The 18264-nt window shown below is 59.3% G+C and overlaps 1 protein-coding gene across 1 annotated transcript in view; it reads right to left on the bottom strand.

Moving 5' to 3' along the window:
• The window catches only part of HMCN2 (hemicentin 2), a 120850-nt gene that overhangs the window by 49326 nt on the left and 53260 nt on the right, over nt 1-18264 (bottom strand). The window contains exons 23-41 of the mRNA XM_012929312.2: nt 16142-16269; nt 15200-15454; nt 14500-14586; nt 12829-13023; nt 11817-11947; nt 11463-11589; nt 11026-11152; nt 10418-10572; nt 9243-9521; nt 8441-8722; nt 7927-8035; nt 7537-7706; nt 6556-6710; nt 6049-6145; nt 5488-5583; nt 4565-4741; nt 2891-3048; nt 2235-2358; nt 348-523 (exon numbers count right to left, since the gene is read on the bottom strand). Coding sequence (XP_012784766.2) covers nt 348-523; nt 2235-2358; nt 2891-3048; nt 4565-4741; nt 5488-5583; nt 6049-6145; nt 6556-6710; nt 7537-7706; nt 7927-8035; nt 8441-8722; nt 9243-9521; nt 10418-10572; nt 11026-11152; nt 11463-11589; nt 11817-11947; nt 12829-13023; nt 14500-14586; nt 15200-15454; nt 16142-16269 — 3028 coding nt within the window. The remainder of the gene's footprint in view (nt 1-347; nt 524-2234; nt 2359-2890; nt 3049-4564; nt 4742-5487; nt 5584-6048; nt 6146-6555; nt 6711-7536; nt 7707-7926; nt 8036-8440; nt 8723-9242; nt 9522-10417; nt 10573-11025; nt 11153-11462; nt 11590-11816; nt 11948-12828; nt 13024-14499; nt 14587-15199; nt 15455-16141; nt 16270-18264) is intronic.

An 18264-nucleotide genomic window follows, 5' to 3' on the forward strand; every position in this document is an offset into this window, starting at 1 on the left:
AGAGGTGGCCACGTGAATGGGTCAGTAACATGCCCACCTTTGGCCTGTCCCAGGAGCAAAGGCCAGAGGAAAGAGTGGAGCGGGGACAGAAAGAGGGATGTTGGGGTCAGATCGGGACACAGTGGGGAAGGGGTTGGGCTGGGGTTTTGGCGGCTGAAGGCAATTCAGTCAGGAATGATCACATCACAAGGTACAGAGCAGCAGGGAACGAAGGTGCCAAGCTGTTGGCAAGGGCCCAGGGCGGGCTTGCAGCTCATGGGCTCAACTCTTGTGGGCAGGTCCCACTCTGCCCGTGGCAGCTCTGCTCCAGGCGGGGCCCTGAGCCAGCTGGCTGGGCAGCTGCTCACCTCCAACAGGGCGTCATCTTCCAGGAGGCGGACACCAGGACGTGGCACCAGTGGCCGTCCATCCTTCCACCAGCTCAGCACTGGCGGGGGCACGGCGTGGCTCCGGCATGCCAGCGCCACCGCCTTGCCAGCCACAACCGACACGTTCAGCTCTTCTCCCAGGATGCTTGGGGGCACTGTGGGAAGGGGCAAGGGTCAATCTCATGCCTCTAGCAGCTAGAGGTGAGGAATTGCCTTTAAGAGGGGCCCCACCTCCTCCCACCCCTCATTGCTTCCACAGCCCTGCTTCAAAAGGGGATCCCCCCGACCCACACACACCCTGGAGCAGGCACCAGCCCGCAGAACTGGGGCTGTGAGGACAGGGAGCTGGGGAAATCTCAGAATTCGGTCTTGAACAGTTTGGGAGCCAAACACTATCTCAAAAAACAGGTTTTAAAACATGTGCTTATTTGCTTGAGAGACGGGAAGCTCCCATCCGTCAGGTCACTTCCTAAAGGCCCCCACAGCATGGAGGCTGAGTGATACCAAAGTCAGAAGCCAGCAACCTGGTCCACATCTCCTACATGGGTGGCAAGCACCCAGGTCCTCGAGCTATTGCCACCTGCTGCCTCCAGGGTGTGCGGAGGCAGGGCGCTGCCATCGAGGTTGAGCCGGACCTCAAATCCAGGCCCTCTACTATGGGACGTGGGTGTCCCATCCCAAGGGGGAACCATTGCTCACCCTTGAAAAATGTTATTGTTTTTAAAAAAAAGCCTAAAGCAGGTCCTAGAGCCACACATGTACATGTACACACACATGCATGTGCGCAAATGCACACATATGCATACAGCTTGGCATTAAAGAATGCAGGGTTGGGGACAGTCACTTAGCCTAGGAGTTAGGATGCCAGTTATGGCGCCAGCCCTCGGCATGTACTGGAGTGTCTTGGTTCAACTCCCAATTCTTCCAGCTTCCTGCTAGAGCACACCCTGGGAGGCAGTGGATGAAGGCTCAAGGACTCAAATCCCTGGCACCCACATAGGAGACCTGGATGGAGTTCTTGGGTCCTGACATCAGCCCTAGCCCAGCCCTGGCCATTGCAGGTACATGAATGGGTACACCCAGTGGTGTACATGAGTGGATGGGAGCTCTGTCTGTCTGCTTGTTTCTTCTCAAATAAGTTTAAAGTAAGTCACAGCAGAAAGAACATGCGGTCGGCTCAGAGTGCCCCATGTTCTGCCTCTTGTATCTCAGAGATGTTATTTACTTTCCCTTGGCCTCCGTTGCACCAATGTGAGATGTCTCCTCCTCATGGGACCACGTGACCCAGGGGGAAAACCTGGGCACAGGACGCCTGCCTGCTGTGACTGGGACTCCAGCACAGGGCAGCCTGGACCTCTGCCTTCCGCACAGTTCTCATATCTCCCGGAGCCCACAGAAACCCCCACCACATGTGTCACACACTTAGCAACTCCCCAGGACCACAGGAGGAGGCTCACGGACAAGCTGTTACAGAGCAAGGAAGTGGCAGAGGTGGAAGTCAGACTCCAGGCACCTGCTAGGCAAGCCTGGGCCCTAACCACCACGCTGCACCACCACCTAGAATCCACAGGGGCTCACACTTGACCTGAGAAAGCACCGGGCCTCCATGACTCTTGGCTGGGAGCTCCTTCCTTGTCTCCCCCTGAGCATGGTGCTCCCAGTCAAGCAGTACCACTCCCGGGCAAGGCTGTCCCCTTCCTCGGGGACAGACCTGAGGCTACCTGACTCCTGCCTGAAGACAGCCAGCATCTCAGAAGGGTACTTCCTCCATCTGTCCACCCTCTCTTGGTGTGGAAATTCCCCTCCCCCTGCCCCCCACCTGCAGTAGTTGCTGTAACCCACACGGCCTTCCCACCTGACACTCACCGTGGACTTGCAGGACGACGTCCCGCCGATCCTCGCCCACGGCGCTCACTGCCACACAGGAGTAGTTGCCAGAGTCAGAGGTCCGGGCACTGGCCAAGGTGAGGACTCGGCCTCCAGGGAAGACCTGTGGCACAGAGGAAATCCCCCACCTCACTTAGGTCAGACGTCCAATGCAATACAACACAGCTCCCCCATGATGCAGGGAAATCATGAGTTGGCCAGGATGGGACCTGCTGCTGGCCGGTCCCCAAAAAGACCACACCATCTCCACTGGGCCAGTGAACAGAGCAATGTGGCCAGCCCCAAAAGATATGGGCCTTGGGATGAAATGGACTACATATTTCACTGAGGGGGCACCAAAAATAAGAATGCAAAAATGTCTCATTAATTGTTTCATCGATTGTGTGATGGTTACGCTGGATTAACTGGCATGTAGTACTGGATGGATTTTTGCCACTTCCCTTCACTCGCTTGCATGTGACTATAATATTCCTGGCTGAACTGAACCCAGAAGACTCCTCCCTCCCCCCTCTCCCTTCCTTCCCAGGCCATTTCTGCTTCTCCCTTACCCTTAGCTCCCAAGCCCTGACTTCTGCTCCCAGCACACCTGTAGGAGGTGCCTGGGAGGTGAGCCAGGGCCACACAGCCCAGCTGACCTGAAGGCCAGGAGTCCCTGCAGTGGACACGGGGTTTCCATCCTTCAGCCACATCAGCGTGGGTTTGGGGGCACCTGTGGCATCGCAGGTCAGCCGCACAGGGGCGTTGAGCAGCACAGGACCTGGCAGGCTGGGTGGCAGCGTGATTCGCGGGGGCACTGCAGGGTGGGAGGGGACGAGACATAGGCTGAGTCTTAGCTGGCAAAGTAGGTAAGACCCCTGACTGGGGAAGACCTCCAGAGCACACAGAGAGCCAGGTATGAAAACAGCTTATCCTGACACTTCACAGGCTGCTCCTGACCTCTGCTCGCCACTGCCTCGAGGCTTGGGAAACTGAGGCCCAGAAAGGGAAAGCTGCCTGCCCAGCGTGGGCCAGTAGGAAGCAACAGAAACAGCGCTGAACTTCAGCCTCAAGTCAGCCAGAGACCAGTTACCATGGGGGCCGAGGAGGAGGGGAAAGGCCAAGAGCCCTCCCAACTCAGAAGATCCGTAACCTCACAGACAGACCCTGTTGAACAGGAAGTGACCAGAAGGGGGCACCGGCCATGAGGTCTGGAGTCCCAGGCCCCTGTGCAGCTGCCCCTCACTTTCCTATGGCCAGCTCGGCCACAGCAGTGTTCTGCACCCCTCCTTCTGTAAACTCCAGGCCCCCAGCCTCCTTCCAGTCTCTCCAAGTCCCCACTTCTCTTAGTGGGGGTCTCAGCCAGGACTACAAGCATCTAAGACGGCTCCTGAGCTCCCAGGCTGGCTCAGCGCTCCAGTTAGAGGCACTTGGTTCTATCTCTTGTTTACTAGCTCCTTGCACAGTTTTCAGGAAGTCACATTTTAGAGTATGATCTAATTCCTGTACCTGACCCCAGACTAAGTGCTTCTGCCACTGTCTTATTCAGGACTGTAACTAGCCCATGGTATGCCCTGGAACAGGCACTCAGTAAGTGTGGTTGGAAAGAAGATGGATATTTGGAGAGCTGGGTGGTTCACCGGAAGGTGGATGGTTAATGGTTGGGTGGTTGGATGAATGGACAGGTAGATGGGTAAGGGGTGAACAGAAGAATGGGCTGGATATGTGATTAGATCAAGCAGCAAACATCAGTAGTCGGATGTTTGCACATGTGGATGGAATGACAAATGGGTGCATCAACAGTTGGAAGGAAGGATAGATGGATGGACAGGTGGATGGACGGATGAGTAAGTGAGTAGAAATTGGAATGGACAGATGAGTGGACCAATTTATAAATAGTTGGATTCCTGCACATGTGGATGGGTGGATGGATGGATGGATGATGGATGGATGGATGGATGGATGGATGATGGATGGATGATGGATGGATGGATGATGGATGATGGATGGATGGATGAACGGATGGATGGATGGATGATTGGATGGATGGATGGACGGACGGATGGTTGATTGGATGGATGAATACTTGGATGGATGGATAGTTAGATGACTGGATCCAGTTGATAGTTGATGTTTCCACATATGGCTGGAAGGATGAACATGTACATGAATGGTTGGATGAGTGACAAATGGATAGAAGAATAGATGGATGATTGGATGTCTGGATAGCTAGACAGGAGGAAAGATGGGTAGGTGGGTGATGGACTGACAGACAAATGGGTGGGAAGATGCGTTTTGTGAACAAGGCTCCCTGCACCCCCAAGGCAGCTCACCATTGACACGCAGGCCATACTGCAGTTCTGTGCTGCCTGCCACATTAGACGCCACACAGCGGTAGCTTCCAGCATCCGAAAGACGGGTTCGCTCGATGCGAAGAACTCTCCCGTCAGCTGACACTGTCACACCTGGCCAGGCAGAGATAGGCCGGCGGCCCTTGAACCAGGAAACATCTGGGGAAGGAAGAGAGAGATGCCAATGGGTCCTACCAGACTTAGACTGTGCTGGGGCAGAAGGTAGCCAAGAGAAGCTTCCAGAACAGCCATACAGGATGTCTTCTGTTCTGCAAAAAGCCAGAGTTCTCTAGCAAGGGGAGGCACAATGTGAACAGGGCCAGTGCTGAGACAGGACCAGGAGTAGTGAGGAAGCCTGTGGGTGCAGGCTGCAGTAACCAAGGCAAGGGGCAGTCCAGTCCAGGCTGGCTCCTATTGCCCTCCTACCCCAGACCTAGAAGACAGGAGTCACTCCAAAGAACAGTCACAGGCTATTATCTTCAACTTCCTCAAGACCTGTCAGTTCCACTCCAGAACATACCAATGGACCCTTGTGGGAGGGGCTAACTCCCCCAGGCCAAAGGTGCAGGAGACAGGCCTTCGTCAGGATTCTCTAAGTCCCACCCCAGCAGAGGTCCAAGGAGACACTCCTTAGAGGGCCTGACTCCTGCCCCAGCCCTGGAAAGCCCCGGGACTTAACGTCAGTAGAAGCCCCGTAGTATTGCCTCAGCTGCCAGCACAAAGCTCTGGGCCTTGGCAGTGACCCAACGGCCACTCAGAATAAAGAGAAGGGATGAAGAGAACCAGAGCTTGGGCCTGCTGGCTTCTCCCCATCACCCACCTTACCCCCATGGGCAGAGCAGGGCTGGGGTGCTCCCCCTCCTCACTAGACGGGGAACTGGGGCTGACAGGGGAAAGGATCTTACCAGGCGGGGGCACACCTGAAGCCAGACACTCCAAGGTCACCGAGGTGTTCTCCAGCACGGCCTTGTTAAGTGAGCCTGGTTCGATGTTGGGGGGCACTGGAAGGGAGATAAGGAGAGGCACAGTTTGGTGGGCGGATGGGTGATGCTTTGGGCAGCCCTAATTCTAGTCATTCGCAATACATACCTCCACCCCACCCAGGCCTCCCAAAATATCCTGGGCAACAAGGACCCAGGAAGCTCACCCCTGGAACCAAAGCCAAGAAAACAGTGTATGGTACACCCAGCATCCCCTCTCCCAGGAAGAGCCTCATAGATGCAACAGGATGAGGAAAGAGGCTCTCACATCAGAAACAGCAACAAGAGAGGGGTGCAATTAAAACATGGACAGGGAGGCATGACTGAGGGCAAGGCCCGCCCCAGGAGATGCTGCTGGAAACAACCACACAGCCACACTCCAGGCTTCCACCTCAGGACATTCTACATTTCCTAAGGATACACAACCACACACAGCAGCCCCAGAAGTCCCCAGGGGTCCCCTGCCTGCAGCAACCTCCTCCTTACCCAACACCTTCAGCGCCACATCCCTCCTGCTCTCCCCAGCCAGGTTTGTAGCAGCACAGGTGTAGACGCCTTCATCCCGCAGGTCTGCTTTCTCAATCTGGCAGGGGCAGGAGGTGAGAGTGGGTACTGCAGTAGGGCAACTACAGGACCCAGGGCTGGAGGGCAGTCAGAGTGATGATGGGACGGGGTGAGTGACCCCATGGTCAGATGCAGTGAGGCATGGGGATTAATTTGGCTGTGGATGATGCAGACTTGAGCCAACACCAACTCCACAGGATCACGCTGATCTCCGCCACCTTTTCCTCACCCCACCTCAACACCATTTGCTCCCTCTTAGAGCTAGAACTCCTGGGACTTGGCATAGGCCACAGGCTCCCTCCCTCTTGGCACCGGTACTCCAGCTGAGCATCCCCCAGCTAATGGAACTCCATAACCATCCAGCCCCCAGGCCACCAAGACCCTACTCAGGGCTCCAAGATACCTGCCAGCCCGGGGCCCAGTACGTACCTGCAGGCTCCCCCCCGAGGTTGCCAGGGCCACCCCATCCTTCCACCAACGGAGGGTTGGAGTGGGCACTCCAGCCCCCACACACTGCATGGTCACAGGCTGCAGGAAGGGAGCTGTGATGTTCTCACCTCCAATGATGTCAACTGTCGGGAACTCTGGAGAGTGGGAAAGCGGGGTGGGCCCAGGTCAGAGCCGCAAGGGCCTCCTTCGGGTTTGGAGGGTTGGGAAGTGGCCTTATAGGGCTGAGAGCAGTAGCTTCCTTCCATTCTAACCACCCTCCCTCTCCCCTCCATTAAGCACTGGATCTAGAGGCTAAGAGTTCTACATTAAGAGTCAGTAGAGCAGGTTCTTTGAAAAGTTCTCCATCCATCAACCCACTGACTTATCTATCTACCCACCTGCCCATCCATCCATCAACCTACCCAGTTATCTACCCACCCATCCATCTATAAGTGAGTTGAGAATCTACCCTGTGCCCAGAACTGTTCTAGGCCCCCAGACAGCAGGTGGTCACCACACTGCCCTCTCAGAGGCCACAGCAGGAGATAAAGAGGCAAGCAATCTCACTACGGTTAGTGGTAGGCCATGGCCGCAAGGCTGAGCAACACAGATCAGAAACACAATGGAATCAGAAAAGACAGGGAGCAGCAAAGTAGGTGAACAGGAAGAAGAATGTTCCAGAAGATGAAACGGCTGATGCAGACTTGCAGGTGACAGCGGGTCTGTGCTGACATAATTGAAGAATTGAACAAAACTGAGCATGATCAGTGTGAACAGAAGGCTGGGGAGGAGAGCCAGAGCCCAGGGGCTGGATGGGACAGATGACAAGCGTGACAAACCACTAATTCAGCTTCTGCATCTCCCTGGGGACCGGAGACAGCCAGGCCACAGAGAGGACCAGCCCCGTGCCATTCCCGGGCCTGGCCTGGCTTCTGGTTCCACCCATCCCTGGCTTCCCAGGTAACCCAGGCGCCTGCTCACCATGCACAGACACTTCCACCTCGGCCCCAGCGGTGCCTGCCTCATTGGTGGCGTGGCAGGCGAAGAGGCCTGCGTGACCCAGCTCTACGTGGTCGATGTGCAGCGTGGTCCCCTGAGAGGCCACCTGCACCCCAGGCAGCTCCTGGGCAGGGCGGCCATTCTGCAGCCACCTATGGCCGGCAGGGAGGGGACGGGCCAGCCTGAGACCAGGGAAGGCCGGGCCAAGTGGGCCCTAGCAGCAACCCTGGACACACCCGCCCACCCACTTGGCTCTTCCCTGGCTCCGCGGGAATAGATAGCAGCTCCTCCCCCCCTCTTAAGCCCACCTAGTCCTGAAACACACAGGGTGGTGGGGATCCCCCTCCCCAGACTCCACTGCCCCATACATACTGGATGGTGGGCATCGGGGAGCCCGAAGCCTGGCAGGGAAGGTCTAGGGGCTGCCCTACGATGGTGGTCACCTGGCCCAGGCCTTCAGCCACCAGGAGCTGCGGGGGCACTGCAGGAAGGACCCGCCATTAGGTGTTTGGAGGCATCCATGTTTCCAGTCTCCTCCCTTCAAGTCTCCCCATAGGAGGCTCTCCCAGAGAGAAGCCTTCCAGAGTGACCCCAACGTGGGTGGGGCCTCCTTGGGTCCCCCCGCCCTGAACATCCAGCCAAACCAGGGCCCATGATGCCCTGTTTTCTCTCCAGCAGCACCCAGGGACACCCCAGAGTTACAGCTCAAGGACTGTGTGAGGGACCAGGTCAAAGAGAGTGCACCCTCACTGCCTGTCCCCTACACCGATGGCTGGCCTGGGGTCCCAGGCAGGAGCAGGTACCCTGGATCCTGGGGTGCACCCTGTTGGCCCCAAGACAGGGGTGCTGGGGCCCTCCCCGTAGGCTGTATGGGTGTCAGGCTCACCCTGCACCTCCACGGAGTACTGCAGCACAGCCTCGCCCGCGGGGCTGCTGGCCATGCAGCTGTACAGGCCTCCCGACGCCTCTCCGGGACTCTCCAGCCGCAGTGCCACACCCCCTGGCTCCAGCCATGTCTCGTTGCTCTCAGCCACAGGCAACCCTTCGTGGTGCCAGGAAAGGCTGGGAGGTGGGCGGCCTCTAGCCACACATTCCAGCGCCAGGGGCCTCCCAGCCACAGCCTTCACCACGTATGGCCCTCCAACAGCGCCGTCAATGGTCGGGGGCACTGGGGGAAGAGGGAGGGGCTATTCAGACTTTCCTCCTGCAGCTCAGACAACTGCCTCTTCCAGGAAGTCTTCCCTGACCCCCTGGTGCCCCGCCCCCACCAGGGAAGGCACTATTTGGTCTTCTTTGGGTCCCTTCTGAGCACGCCATGAATACAACCATGGCTTGTCTACGTAGTCCCTGATACATACACTCCCTGATCTCAACATCTGCTGAGCTCAAAGCAAAGGGGCTGCCTGGGGCCAAGGTTGCTTCTCCCGGAAGTCCCTTCCGTCCCTCCCCGGCCAGAGACAGCAGGTAGTGGGGGAGACTCAAACCTGACTCAGGCAGGGATGGCCTAGGGAACAGAATGTGTCATCAGACCAAAAGGGGGCATCTCCCTCTCTCCCTAGGGAGTGCCCCAAGTAGCTTGACCTGATGGGGCCATCACAGGGTCGGGGCTATGGAGACACAGGGCACCATGGCTGCAATGGGCTTCCACTGGCCCACTCCGTCACCACTGCTGCTATGACTCCACTCACCATAAACCTGCAGGCTGGTGGCCTTCTCGGTGACGCCTCTAACGTTGCTGGCTTGGCAGGTGTAGACCCCTGTATGCGCGGCCTGGACATTCCTGAGCTGCAGCTGCCGCCCACCCCTGCTATAGATCACCTCGGCGCTGGGGGCCAGCAGGGCGCCATCCTTGAACCAGGCGATGTCAGGGGCGGGCGTCCCCCGGGCCTCGCACAGCAACCACGCCGAGCGGCCCTCCATGACGGCCACTTGGCCTGTCTCATTGGCGCCCCAGATGGAGGGGGGTGCTGAGGAGAACAGTGGGGTGACACTGATCATGAGCCACCCCCCAAACCTCCCCGAGGTGGCTGGTGCCCTCCCCAGAGTGGCATGCGCATGCCCTAGGGCCGTAAGCACCAGTGCATGGGTCCCAGGCTTCCACTGTGAGGCCGGCAAGGCACGGGCTCAGGGTGTGGGTGGGTGTGTGGGAGTGACAAGGCAGGCCTGCTCCTCAATGGGAGGTGCCCAGGGGGTGGGGGGAAGTGAGGGGGAGAGTCCCAGGCCCGGGCTTGGGGCCCCACTCTGCCTCTGACTCACTGGATGACCCGGGGTGGGTCCCATCCCCTCTCTGGGTCTCAGTCTCCCCATCTGTGAAATGAGGGGTAGCTGCAGCTCAGAACAGAGCAGCCCACACCTCCTCCCGTCCTGACCAGAGCAGCGGAAGGCGTCGCCTGGCACCTCTGGCCCCCTTCTTGGTCCGGCATTTGCCACCACCACCCCCTTTTTTCAGAGCTCGAAGCAGGTAGCAGGTGCAGGCTGGGGGTGCCCCCGCCCACTTGTGAGCATCTGCTGTGACGCTCTTTGGCCGTCTTCCGCTAAAGCTCCATGGCCCTGTCTTCCCACCCACAGCAGACAGACCAAACAGCCTTCTCGGTGAGTGTGAAGTAAAGGCCTGATTTAGAGAGGCAGCACCATTTAAAGAGACACCCAGCACAAGTTGTAGCAGAGGCAGGCCAGCTGGGGCTCTGGGATGGGTCAGTGGGACTGGGGAGAAGCTGACCCAATGTCCGCTGATGCTTCCGGCCTTGGCTCTCTGAATTAGGAGTTCCACAGAGGCCCCGTTTCTGCCCTCACCCTCCCTCCCCGATGGCAGGTGACCCCATCTAAGCAGTTGGAGGCCTGAGAGGGGTTTTGGGGGGCTCACAGTGCACTCTGAGCTGGAAGTCCTTGGTCTGCTGGCCAGCTGGGCTGAAGGCCACACACTGGTAGTGGCCCTCATCACCCAGGTGGCTGTTGGTGATCCTGAGGACCTGGCTGTCCTCCTGGGGCTGGACACGAGGGTCTCCAGGCAGGACAGGCCTAGAGAGGTGGTCAAGGCAAAGCCGCTAGTTGGGCCAAGGTGCTGGTCAGGCAAGCTGTGCAGAGTGGGGTTCACAGCTTGGGAAGAGCAGAGCAGTCACAGCCATGCAGGGTGGAAGCAGCCCAGCACCTGCTAACCGCAGGATACTGTGTGTGGTCTGCATACGGCACAGAATCCTGACACCTGCTCCACCATGAGAGGACCCCCAAAATACAGGGAGTACAGGGGTGAGGCCCAGAAGGTCATCTGTCGTTTCTTTTCCAGAGACAGAAAACAAACCAATGAGTGCCAAGGGTGGGGTGGAGCCAGGGGTGGGGAAGGAGAGTGACTGTCTCATGGGGAATGGTCTTCTTTGGGAAGCACATGCCAAGACTATCAACCTCCCCGACTCCCCCAGCCAGCCAGGCCCTGCCCAATACCACCACCATGCCCTCCTCCTGGTGGTCACTCACTGCCCATCCTTGGTCCACTCCACTTGGGGTGTGGGGACCCCTGAGGTTCGACACTCCAGCTCCACATCATCACCAGCCAGTCCCAGCACCTCCTGGGCCACCCCAGCTCCAAGCACAGAAGGAGGGACTGGGAGGGGAGCAAGAGGAAGGGGCGGAGGTGTCTCAGTCCGTAAGCCCTGTTGACCACAGTCGCCCATGCAGGTCCTCCCCCTGGCGCACCCTTGTCTTCGCCACCTGACTTCCAGGGAAGCTCCCTCCAAGCTTCTGCTCTTCACTTTTCACCTTACTGACTCCGTCATAAGATGGTCTGAAGTCCACCCTCCTGGGCCCCATCCCCACGGCTCCATGAGGACCAGGTCTGGGTCGACCGGGGGCCTTGCTGTGTCCCCACTCTCTGTAGGCATGCACACGGGAGCAGGGGCGCAGGCCTCACTCACCGACGACACGGAGCTGGAAGTCTTTCTGGGCAAGCCCAGCCTGGTTCTCTGCCCTGCAGGTATAGAGGCCAGCATCGGTCTCCTGGACCCTGGGGAAGTGGAGGCGGTGGCTGCCTGCCTGGGGCATCTGGACAGAGGGAGGGAGTGGGCATCCACAGTGAGGAGCTGGCTACTGAGCAAACACTACTGTGCGCTCTCTGTCAGGCAGCCCCCCCAGGCTTTATCTGCTGCCCGGAAGCCTAGTGCCTTCTGAGACAAACCCACCCTACCTCCCCACCATGCCAGTAGGAACACCCACCCAGAAGGCCCAAGCCCCCCATGCTTGGCCTGTCCACCCCAAGGAGGGACACCCACCAGCTGCCCATCTTTGAGCCACACAATCTCGGGGGCTGGGGAACCATTGGCATCACACTCTAGCATCAGAGACTGTCCAGCCATGCCCGACACGTTGGCCTGGCGCCCGTCCTCACGGATGCTGGGAGGCACTTGGGAACAAGAAGCAGAGACGTTGTCCCATCTCCTGCACGGCCACACACACTGCGTTCCCACCTGAGCCCCTCTCTGGGGTCTGTGCAGACCCCGACCCCTCCCACTTCTGCCCACTCTCAGGACTTGTCTTGGGAGCCATGCCTGGGGTCCCAGCCCCTGACCTAACCACGAGGAGCCCTGCAGACCTGGGAATGGCCCAGACAGCCTCACCCTGGGGGAAGCATGCCCAGTGTGCCCAGGTTGGCCCCACTCTCTGACACTGGGCAGTGCGGGCTGCCCCATGTCCACACCATCCTTAGCTCAGCATGGCCTGGGAGGGGCGTCAGAGCCAGACCTTCCGGAGGCAGGCTTGGGCATGCTTTCGCAACAAGTGATCTAGGCATTTCAGGAAAATCGGGTGATCTTGACAGGTGGCCATAGGGACCATTCACACTGACCCTGGCCATCCATCAGCAGAGTATGTGCCACTACCCAGCACACAGCACAATGGGTGCAGGGGTGGGGGGCTCTTCCTGCGGGTGACAAGGACCCTGAGATGGGCCGAGGGACTCTGCTGCCCCCATGCTCGCTTCAAACAAACTCACCTGCTGGACCACCTGAGCACCCATTTAGTGAGCTCTGGGTGTGCCCCTTACACCAACTTCATGGGTGTGGGGTACCCCCCCATAGCCTGCCATTCTCCTAGCACCCTCATGCCCTTGCCCTCCCTGGCACCTTGGAGAAACTGATAGCCCCCCACCCCAAACATGAGTTCTGGACACCCTACCATCCATCAGACCCTGGCAACACTTTGGGCCTCTGGACAGACAGGGCACGGCCCTGATCCTGGGCCCCTGCAGTATCAGCTCCCAGCTGCCAGCCATGGGGCCCTGCTCACCGTAGACCACCAGCTTGGCTCTCCTGGACGCAGAGCCCACCTCGTTGGTGGCCTGGCACTCATAATCACCACTGTCGCTGGGCGAGACTGAGGTCAGGAACAAAGAACCTTCAGGCAACACCTCCACGCCTGGCCGGTCATCCAGGGGCTCCAAGGATGGGCCTTTCCGCCACGTGACCTGTGGCTGGGGTGTCCCTGGGGGGTGTGGAGAGCCATCAACATCAATCGCCCTGATATTTGGATACCCTGGCACCCTCAGAGCTGCAGGTGCCCATGTGACTCTCCACTGCAAGGCACCTGGGACCCCAGGGCACATGCTTGCTTCCTGGCTTCCCGCTTCTTGGGGAGTCAGTCCCCACCCCTACTTCTACTCTGTCCGGCCGCTCCAGCTCCCTAGCCTGCCTGTGGTTTCTTTGGTCTGCCGCTGCCTCCCCTCTGAGCCAGGTCTTTGGCTCTGCAGCCCAGCACTGGGCCTGGCATACAGCAGGTGCTAAGGGAAACAGCATGCCTGGCACCCAGCTCCTGCACTGATCCATCAGATCAGGGCACGAATGAGGAGACAAAGCACTGCTCAGCCAGTTCCCCCTTCACAGGGCAGCCGGTGTGGGACCTGCCCCACGCCCAGCGTCCTCTGCCATCAGACTGTCACCATGCAGAGCATGGCACAGTCAGACATACACCATGACACACAGAGCACAGCACGCTCCTGCACACACCTCCCCAACACACCCCTCCCAGCTCCCTGGCTGCCCTTAGAACCTCACCCCTGCCCTCCCACTGCCAGGGCTGGCAGCAGTGGGTCTGGGAGCAGAGCTGTACCATCCATTCGGGAACTATTTGTAGTGTGCAAACCTTAACCCATCAAGGATCCCTGACTGCAAGTGTGCAGGAGAGGAAATCTGAGGGCAGGGGTGGGGTGGGAGGGTCACTGTCCAGGTGAGGCTGGGACTGTCGCTGTCCCTGGAAATCACTCACTCTGTACACTCATCTCCATCAGCTGCAACAGGGAAGAGAGGATTCCCAAGTCACTGGGAAGTCAAGGTGGGGGTCCCCAGGCTTCCTGGCCCACCCCTCAGGTGCCACCCCTGTAGCTCTCAGGATTCAATGTTACTTGGCTGGGAGTCAGTGCCCCACTGGACAGGCAGGCATGCTCTCTCTGAGAAAGCAAGGACTCATGCTCACCACGGGAGCAGTGTTTGGGGCAGGTGGGTGGGAAGGCTGAAGTCCAGCCCAGGACAGGGCTTGGGATAGGGCACTGAGCAGGGACGGGGCACCTGCCCCAGCCCGAGGGCAGACAGCCTCTCACTGCTACCAGAGACCGACACAAGATGGCACCACAGCCACGGGCAAGAACAGGAAGCTTTGCAGGTGGGCAGCTCCAAGGAAGCCGAGCCCCACAGATCTGATCCTCGCCAGGGGCTCCACTACGCCTGCCCCCCTGCCCTGGGAGAAGCAACTGTGGCACAGGCAGCTCTCCAGGCCGTGACCAGGCCCTGGGGAACCCGCCCTGGTCACACTCCCACGTGCCGAGGGTCTCGGGGCCTCCTGGGCAACCAGGGCTGGGGTCAAGCCTGACCAGCTCTGTGAGTCACATCAAGCCACTTACACCCTCTGTGCTAACGCTGAGGCCCATCCCACGACGCAGGGGCATCCTCCCCAGCCCAGCCTCACCTCTGGCAGGGCATGGCAGGCTGGCATTCTCTCCTGCCACTCGCTCCAGCAGGTCCTGCGTCTCCCCGGCACCCCAGGATGGTGGCTCTGGAAGGAAGCAGCATGACTACACGGACACCCTCCCTGGGGACCCAGGACCAGGACATCCCTTTCCAGAATATTCTAGCCCTCAGTCTCCCAGAGAGCACAGACTGGGTAGTCCCTCAGCGCAGCCACAACCTGTTCAGAAGGCTGAGTGGTGCCCTCAAACACAGGCCCTGAGTGGAGTCCTGTACCACCACCCCCTACCACTCCCAGTAGCAGCAGCTTGGCAAGCTTATTTTCAGTTCTCAATAGGGAAAAATGCCAATGCTCCAGAGCTTTCTATGTGGCACATCCTCTCTCTCGTGCAGGTCAAAACCAGTGAGGGTCAGAAAGAGAGGAGGATGATGATGAGACCACATTTGCCCAGCCCCCAGCAAGTGGGATGCTGACCCTGACCAAATGCTTGCTACCTGACTGTCCCCAGCCCCATGCCTCTGTCCACGCAGATACTTAGGGACCAGAGGTGCCATCCTAGGTGACTGGGGCACAGGTGGAGTGTTTGAGGACCTCTCCATCAGAGCTCCCAGGAAGTCCCAGATAGCACCAGGGCTGTGTGCAGGAAGGAAGCGGACAGACAAAGCCTGAACCCCACACAGCCCAGCGCTGGGAGACTCACCCAGCACACGGAGCTCCAGCTCCCACACATCCTCCCCGGCGCTGTTGGAGGCCTCACAGCGGTACCGCCCGGCGTCCGAGGCCTCTACGGCTGCGAACTGGACAGAGCCCTCGGGCCCCCTGCCCTGCAGACTCGCGCCGTCCTTGAACCAGCTCAGCCGGGGCTCTGGCTGGCCCTCAGCCATGCAGTTCAGGTCCAGGGCTTCTCCGGCCAGTACCTTGAGGAGCCGAGGGCCCGGCTGCACCTGAGGGGGCACTAACAGGGCGTCCCAGGGAGTCGGCATCAAGGGGAGAGGGCCCACGAGAGAGATCGGGGGGCCACGATCCCCGCCACAGCTCAGGCAGTGAGGTCATCCTGGGGCCGGTGTGTGGTATAGCGAGTGGTCTAAATGCAGGGAGGACTGACCAACCCCCTCCCATGTCCCGCCGTGAGAACTCTCTGACCTTTCACCCTGACACTTGCTCCCCACACATAGCTGGGTTATCCCTGTCTCCACCACCATCTGAGAAACGTGCCCTGGATACTCCAGCTCGGTGCCAATAGCGGGTGGTACACTGAGGCTGGGGGATGCAGGGGCCTGCTCCAGCTGACCCCTGTCACAAAGCCACCAAGACTGGAATGGGAACAGCCCTAACACAGCATGCCTGACACAGGACAGTGGAGCCACAGCAACCAGGCCTCCTCCTACCCCCGACGCTCTGTAACATGGGGAGGACAATGGATCCCACTCCTCTTGTACCTACAGGTGTGCCAGGAACCTTGCTGGCCAGCAGGGGCAAGGGGCAGAGAAGTTGCGGGCCAGTGGGGAGAGGGGGATGTGGGAGAGTGTACAGGATGGAAGAGGCTTGGGGACCCGAGGGAAATCGGGCATAGAGAAGGCAAATAGGTGTGGGAAAAAGAAAACAGGGTCCCAGGGGAGCCCAAGCCTGCCAGCAGCCCTACCTTGTACCCCGAGGATGTAGCGCCGGGAGGCTGACCCTGCCGGGTTACTCGCCGTGCACTCGTAGTGGCCACTGTCACCAGCCTGGGTCTGGACCAGACGCAGGGAGCCCGACGGGAGGAGGCCATGTCTGTAAGAGGGAGGGGCGCTGGCAGATAGACCCCACCCCATAGAAAGACTTCAGGACCCAACCTGTGCCAACCACCCTCCCCCCCAGCCTGCTGGGACTCAAGCAGCACCCATGCTGGCCTTGACTGAGCCTCATCCCACTTCCATGTCCTAAACCACAGGGCCTGGGCCAAGTCCCGTCCCCATAGGAACCCACCAGCTTGGGTTCAAGTCCAGCGTTTCCTGGTGTATGACTTTGAGCGGGTTGTTTCACCTTTCCTGTGTATCATGGAACCACACAGAGACCTGCTCCGTCCACCCCACAGGCCTGTCACCATCTGAGAGGTCTCTCCTCAGCTTTCAAGGAGAAACCTTTGGTCCTCAGACCCCAACAAACAAGCACCAGGGCACCCCAACTTTGCCTGCAGTACCTTTCAGTGGCCTTCCCCTGGAGGATGCTAGGGGGAAGCTGTGGCTGCCTCCCCAGCCACCCCATCATCGCCTGATACCGTCCACCTGTCCGAAGTCCCCTGACTCCTCCCCCAAGGTCCTGGTCCCCCAGCCAGGCTCCTGCAGCTGGGCCGGCCCCCAGGGCCCCTGATAGACATGATGTCACCAACCATATGTGCTGGCTGTGGAATCCCATCCTGCCCCCACAAAGCAGGGAGGGCAGCTGTGGTCAATGGCCCCAGCTAGCCCCAGTGTATGGGGCCAGCATACGGGCGGGGGAACCCTGAGGGCTGGTCCCCAGCCTTACACTCCGCCAAGGTCACCAGCTGAGTTCCAGGAGCCGACAGCCCTAGGGGCTCTGTTCCTGGTCCCCACCCCCTTTCTGCTCGGCCTCAGTGTCCTCCTCTGCAAAATGGAGCTCATAGAGTTACAGAACCCTGGACACCCTCTGGCACCTGTGCCTCACCTCAGGCAGCTGCCAGCCAAGAGCTGGGCACAGGTCTGCACCCGCCCAGATGACAGACTTCACCCTCCCGGTCCACACGATGGGGCAGTCACGACCCCAGCAGCCCCCTCAGGCATTGGCAATGTGTGTGGTTGAGGATGACATACACACAGGAGTCTCTGGAGCCTGGGCACTGGGCTGCACCACCCAACCAGTACTGCCTGCATGGGCTTGCATGTGAAGTGAGGCGGTTCACACAACCTCCCTGTGCTCCAGGTGTCTCACTGCGGAAAACGGAATCGGCCCTGTCAGGGCTGTCAGGAGGAGAGCGTGACTCAGGCCCAGTGCAGGCCTGCAGCCCGCAGGCACCTGCAGGGCCAGTTGCTTTTGCAGTGAGGACTGCCTGCCTGGAAACGCCAGGGGGCGCTGCTCACTGCTTTCCCCCTCACACATCTGCACCTGTGCCTCTTCATTGCTGCACAGCCTCAGGGAAGGCGACATCTCTGGGCCTCAGCATCTCAGAGGAGACCTAATTCTGATGACTTTAGGGACTGCAGAACTCCCTGCTCTTTCCTTTTCCAACCCCTTAAAATACAGCCAGCAGGAGCTGGTGAAAAACGCATGCTTAAAGAAGCAACACGGGAAACTCCCAACAAGAAGGCTGCTCTCAGCAAGAGCAGTGAGCCCAGAATGGCAAAGAAGCTGAGGCCCACAGAGGCGAAAGAAAGCTCTTACTGTCCGCCCTACGGAGTCTGTACCGCTCCCAATGCCAGCCAGGCTACATCACTACCCCACCTCAAACCCCTCTGTGACAACCCCAGCACAGCCTGCAGGACACTGGCCCCTACCTCTGCCTCCCCCAGTGCGTGCGTGGCTGCCTGGTCCCTCTCATCTCCACTCTGAGTACACGCCATTCCTTCTACTGGGACACTCACAGATCACCTCTTTGCGAAGGGCTGCCTTGATGCGCCAGGCTGCCAAGCGATGAGGCTCCCACAGCTGCCCAGACCACAGCCCTCCCCATGCTGGGTGGGGAGCACCTGCCACCTGCCTGTGTGCCCAAGAAGACACACTTCCACCTATCTCCAGGGTCTGACCCCGACCTGCCCTGCAGCAAGGCTT

This window comes from Ochotona princeps, chromosome 14, assembly GCF_030435755.1.
Source record: "Ochotona princeps isolate mOchPri1 chromosome 14, mOchPri1.hap1, whole genome shotgun sequence".
Classification (NCBI taxonomy): Eukaryota; Metazoa; Chordata; class Mammalia; order Lagomorpha; family Ochotonidae; genus Ochotona; species Ochotona princeps.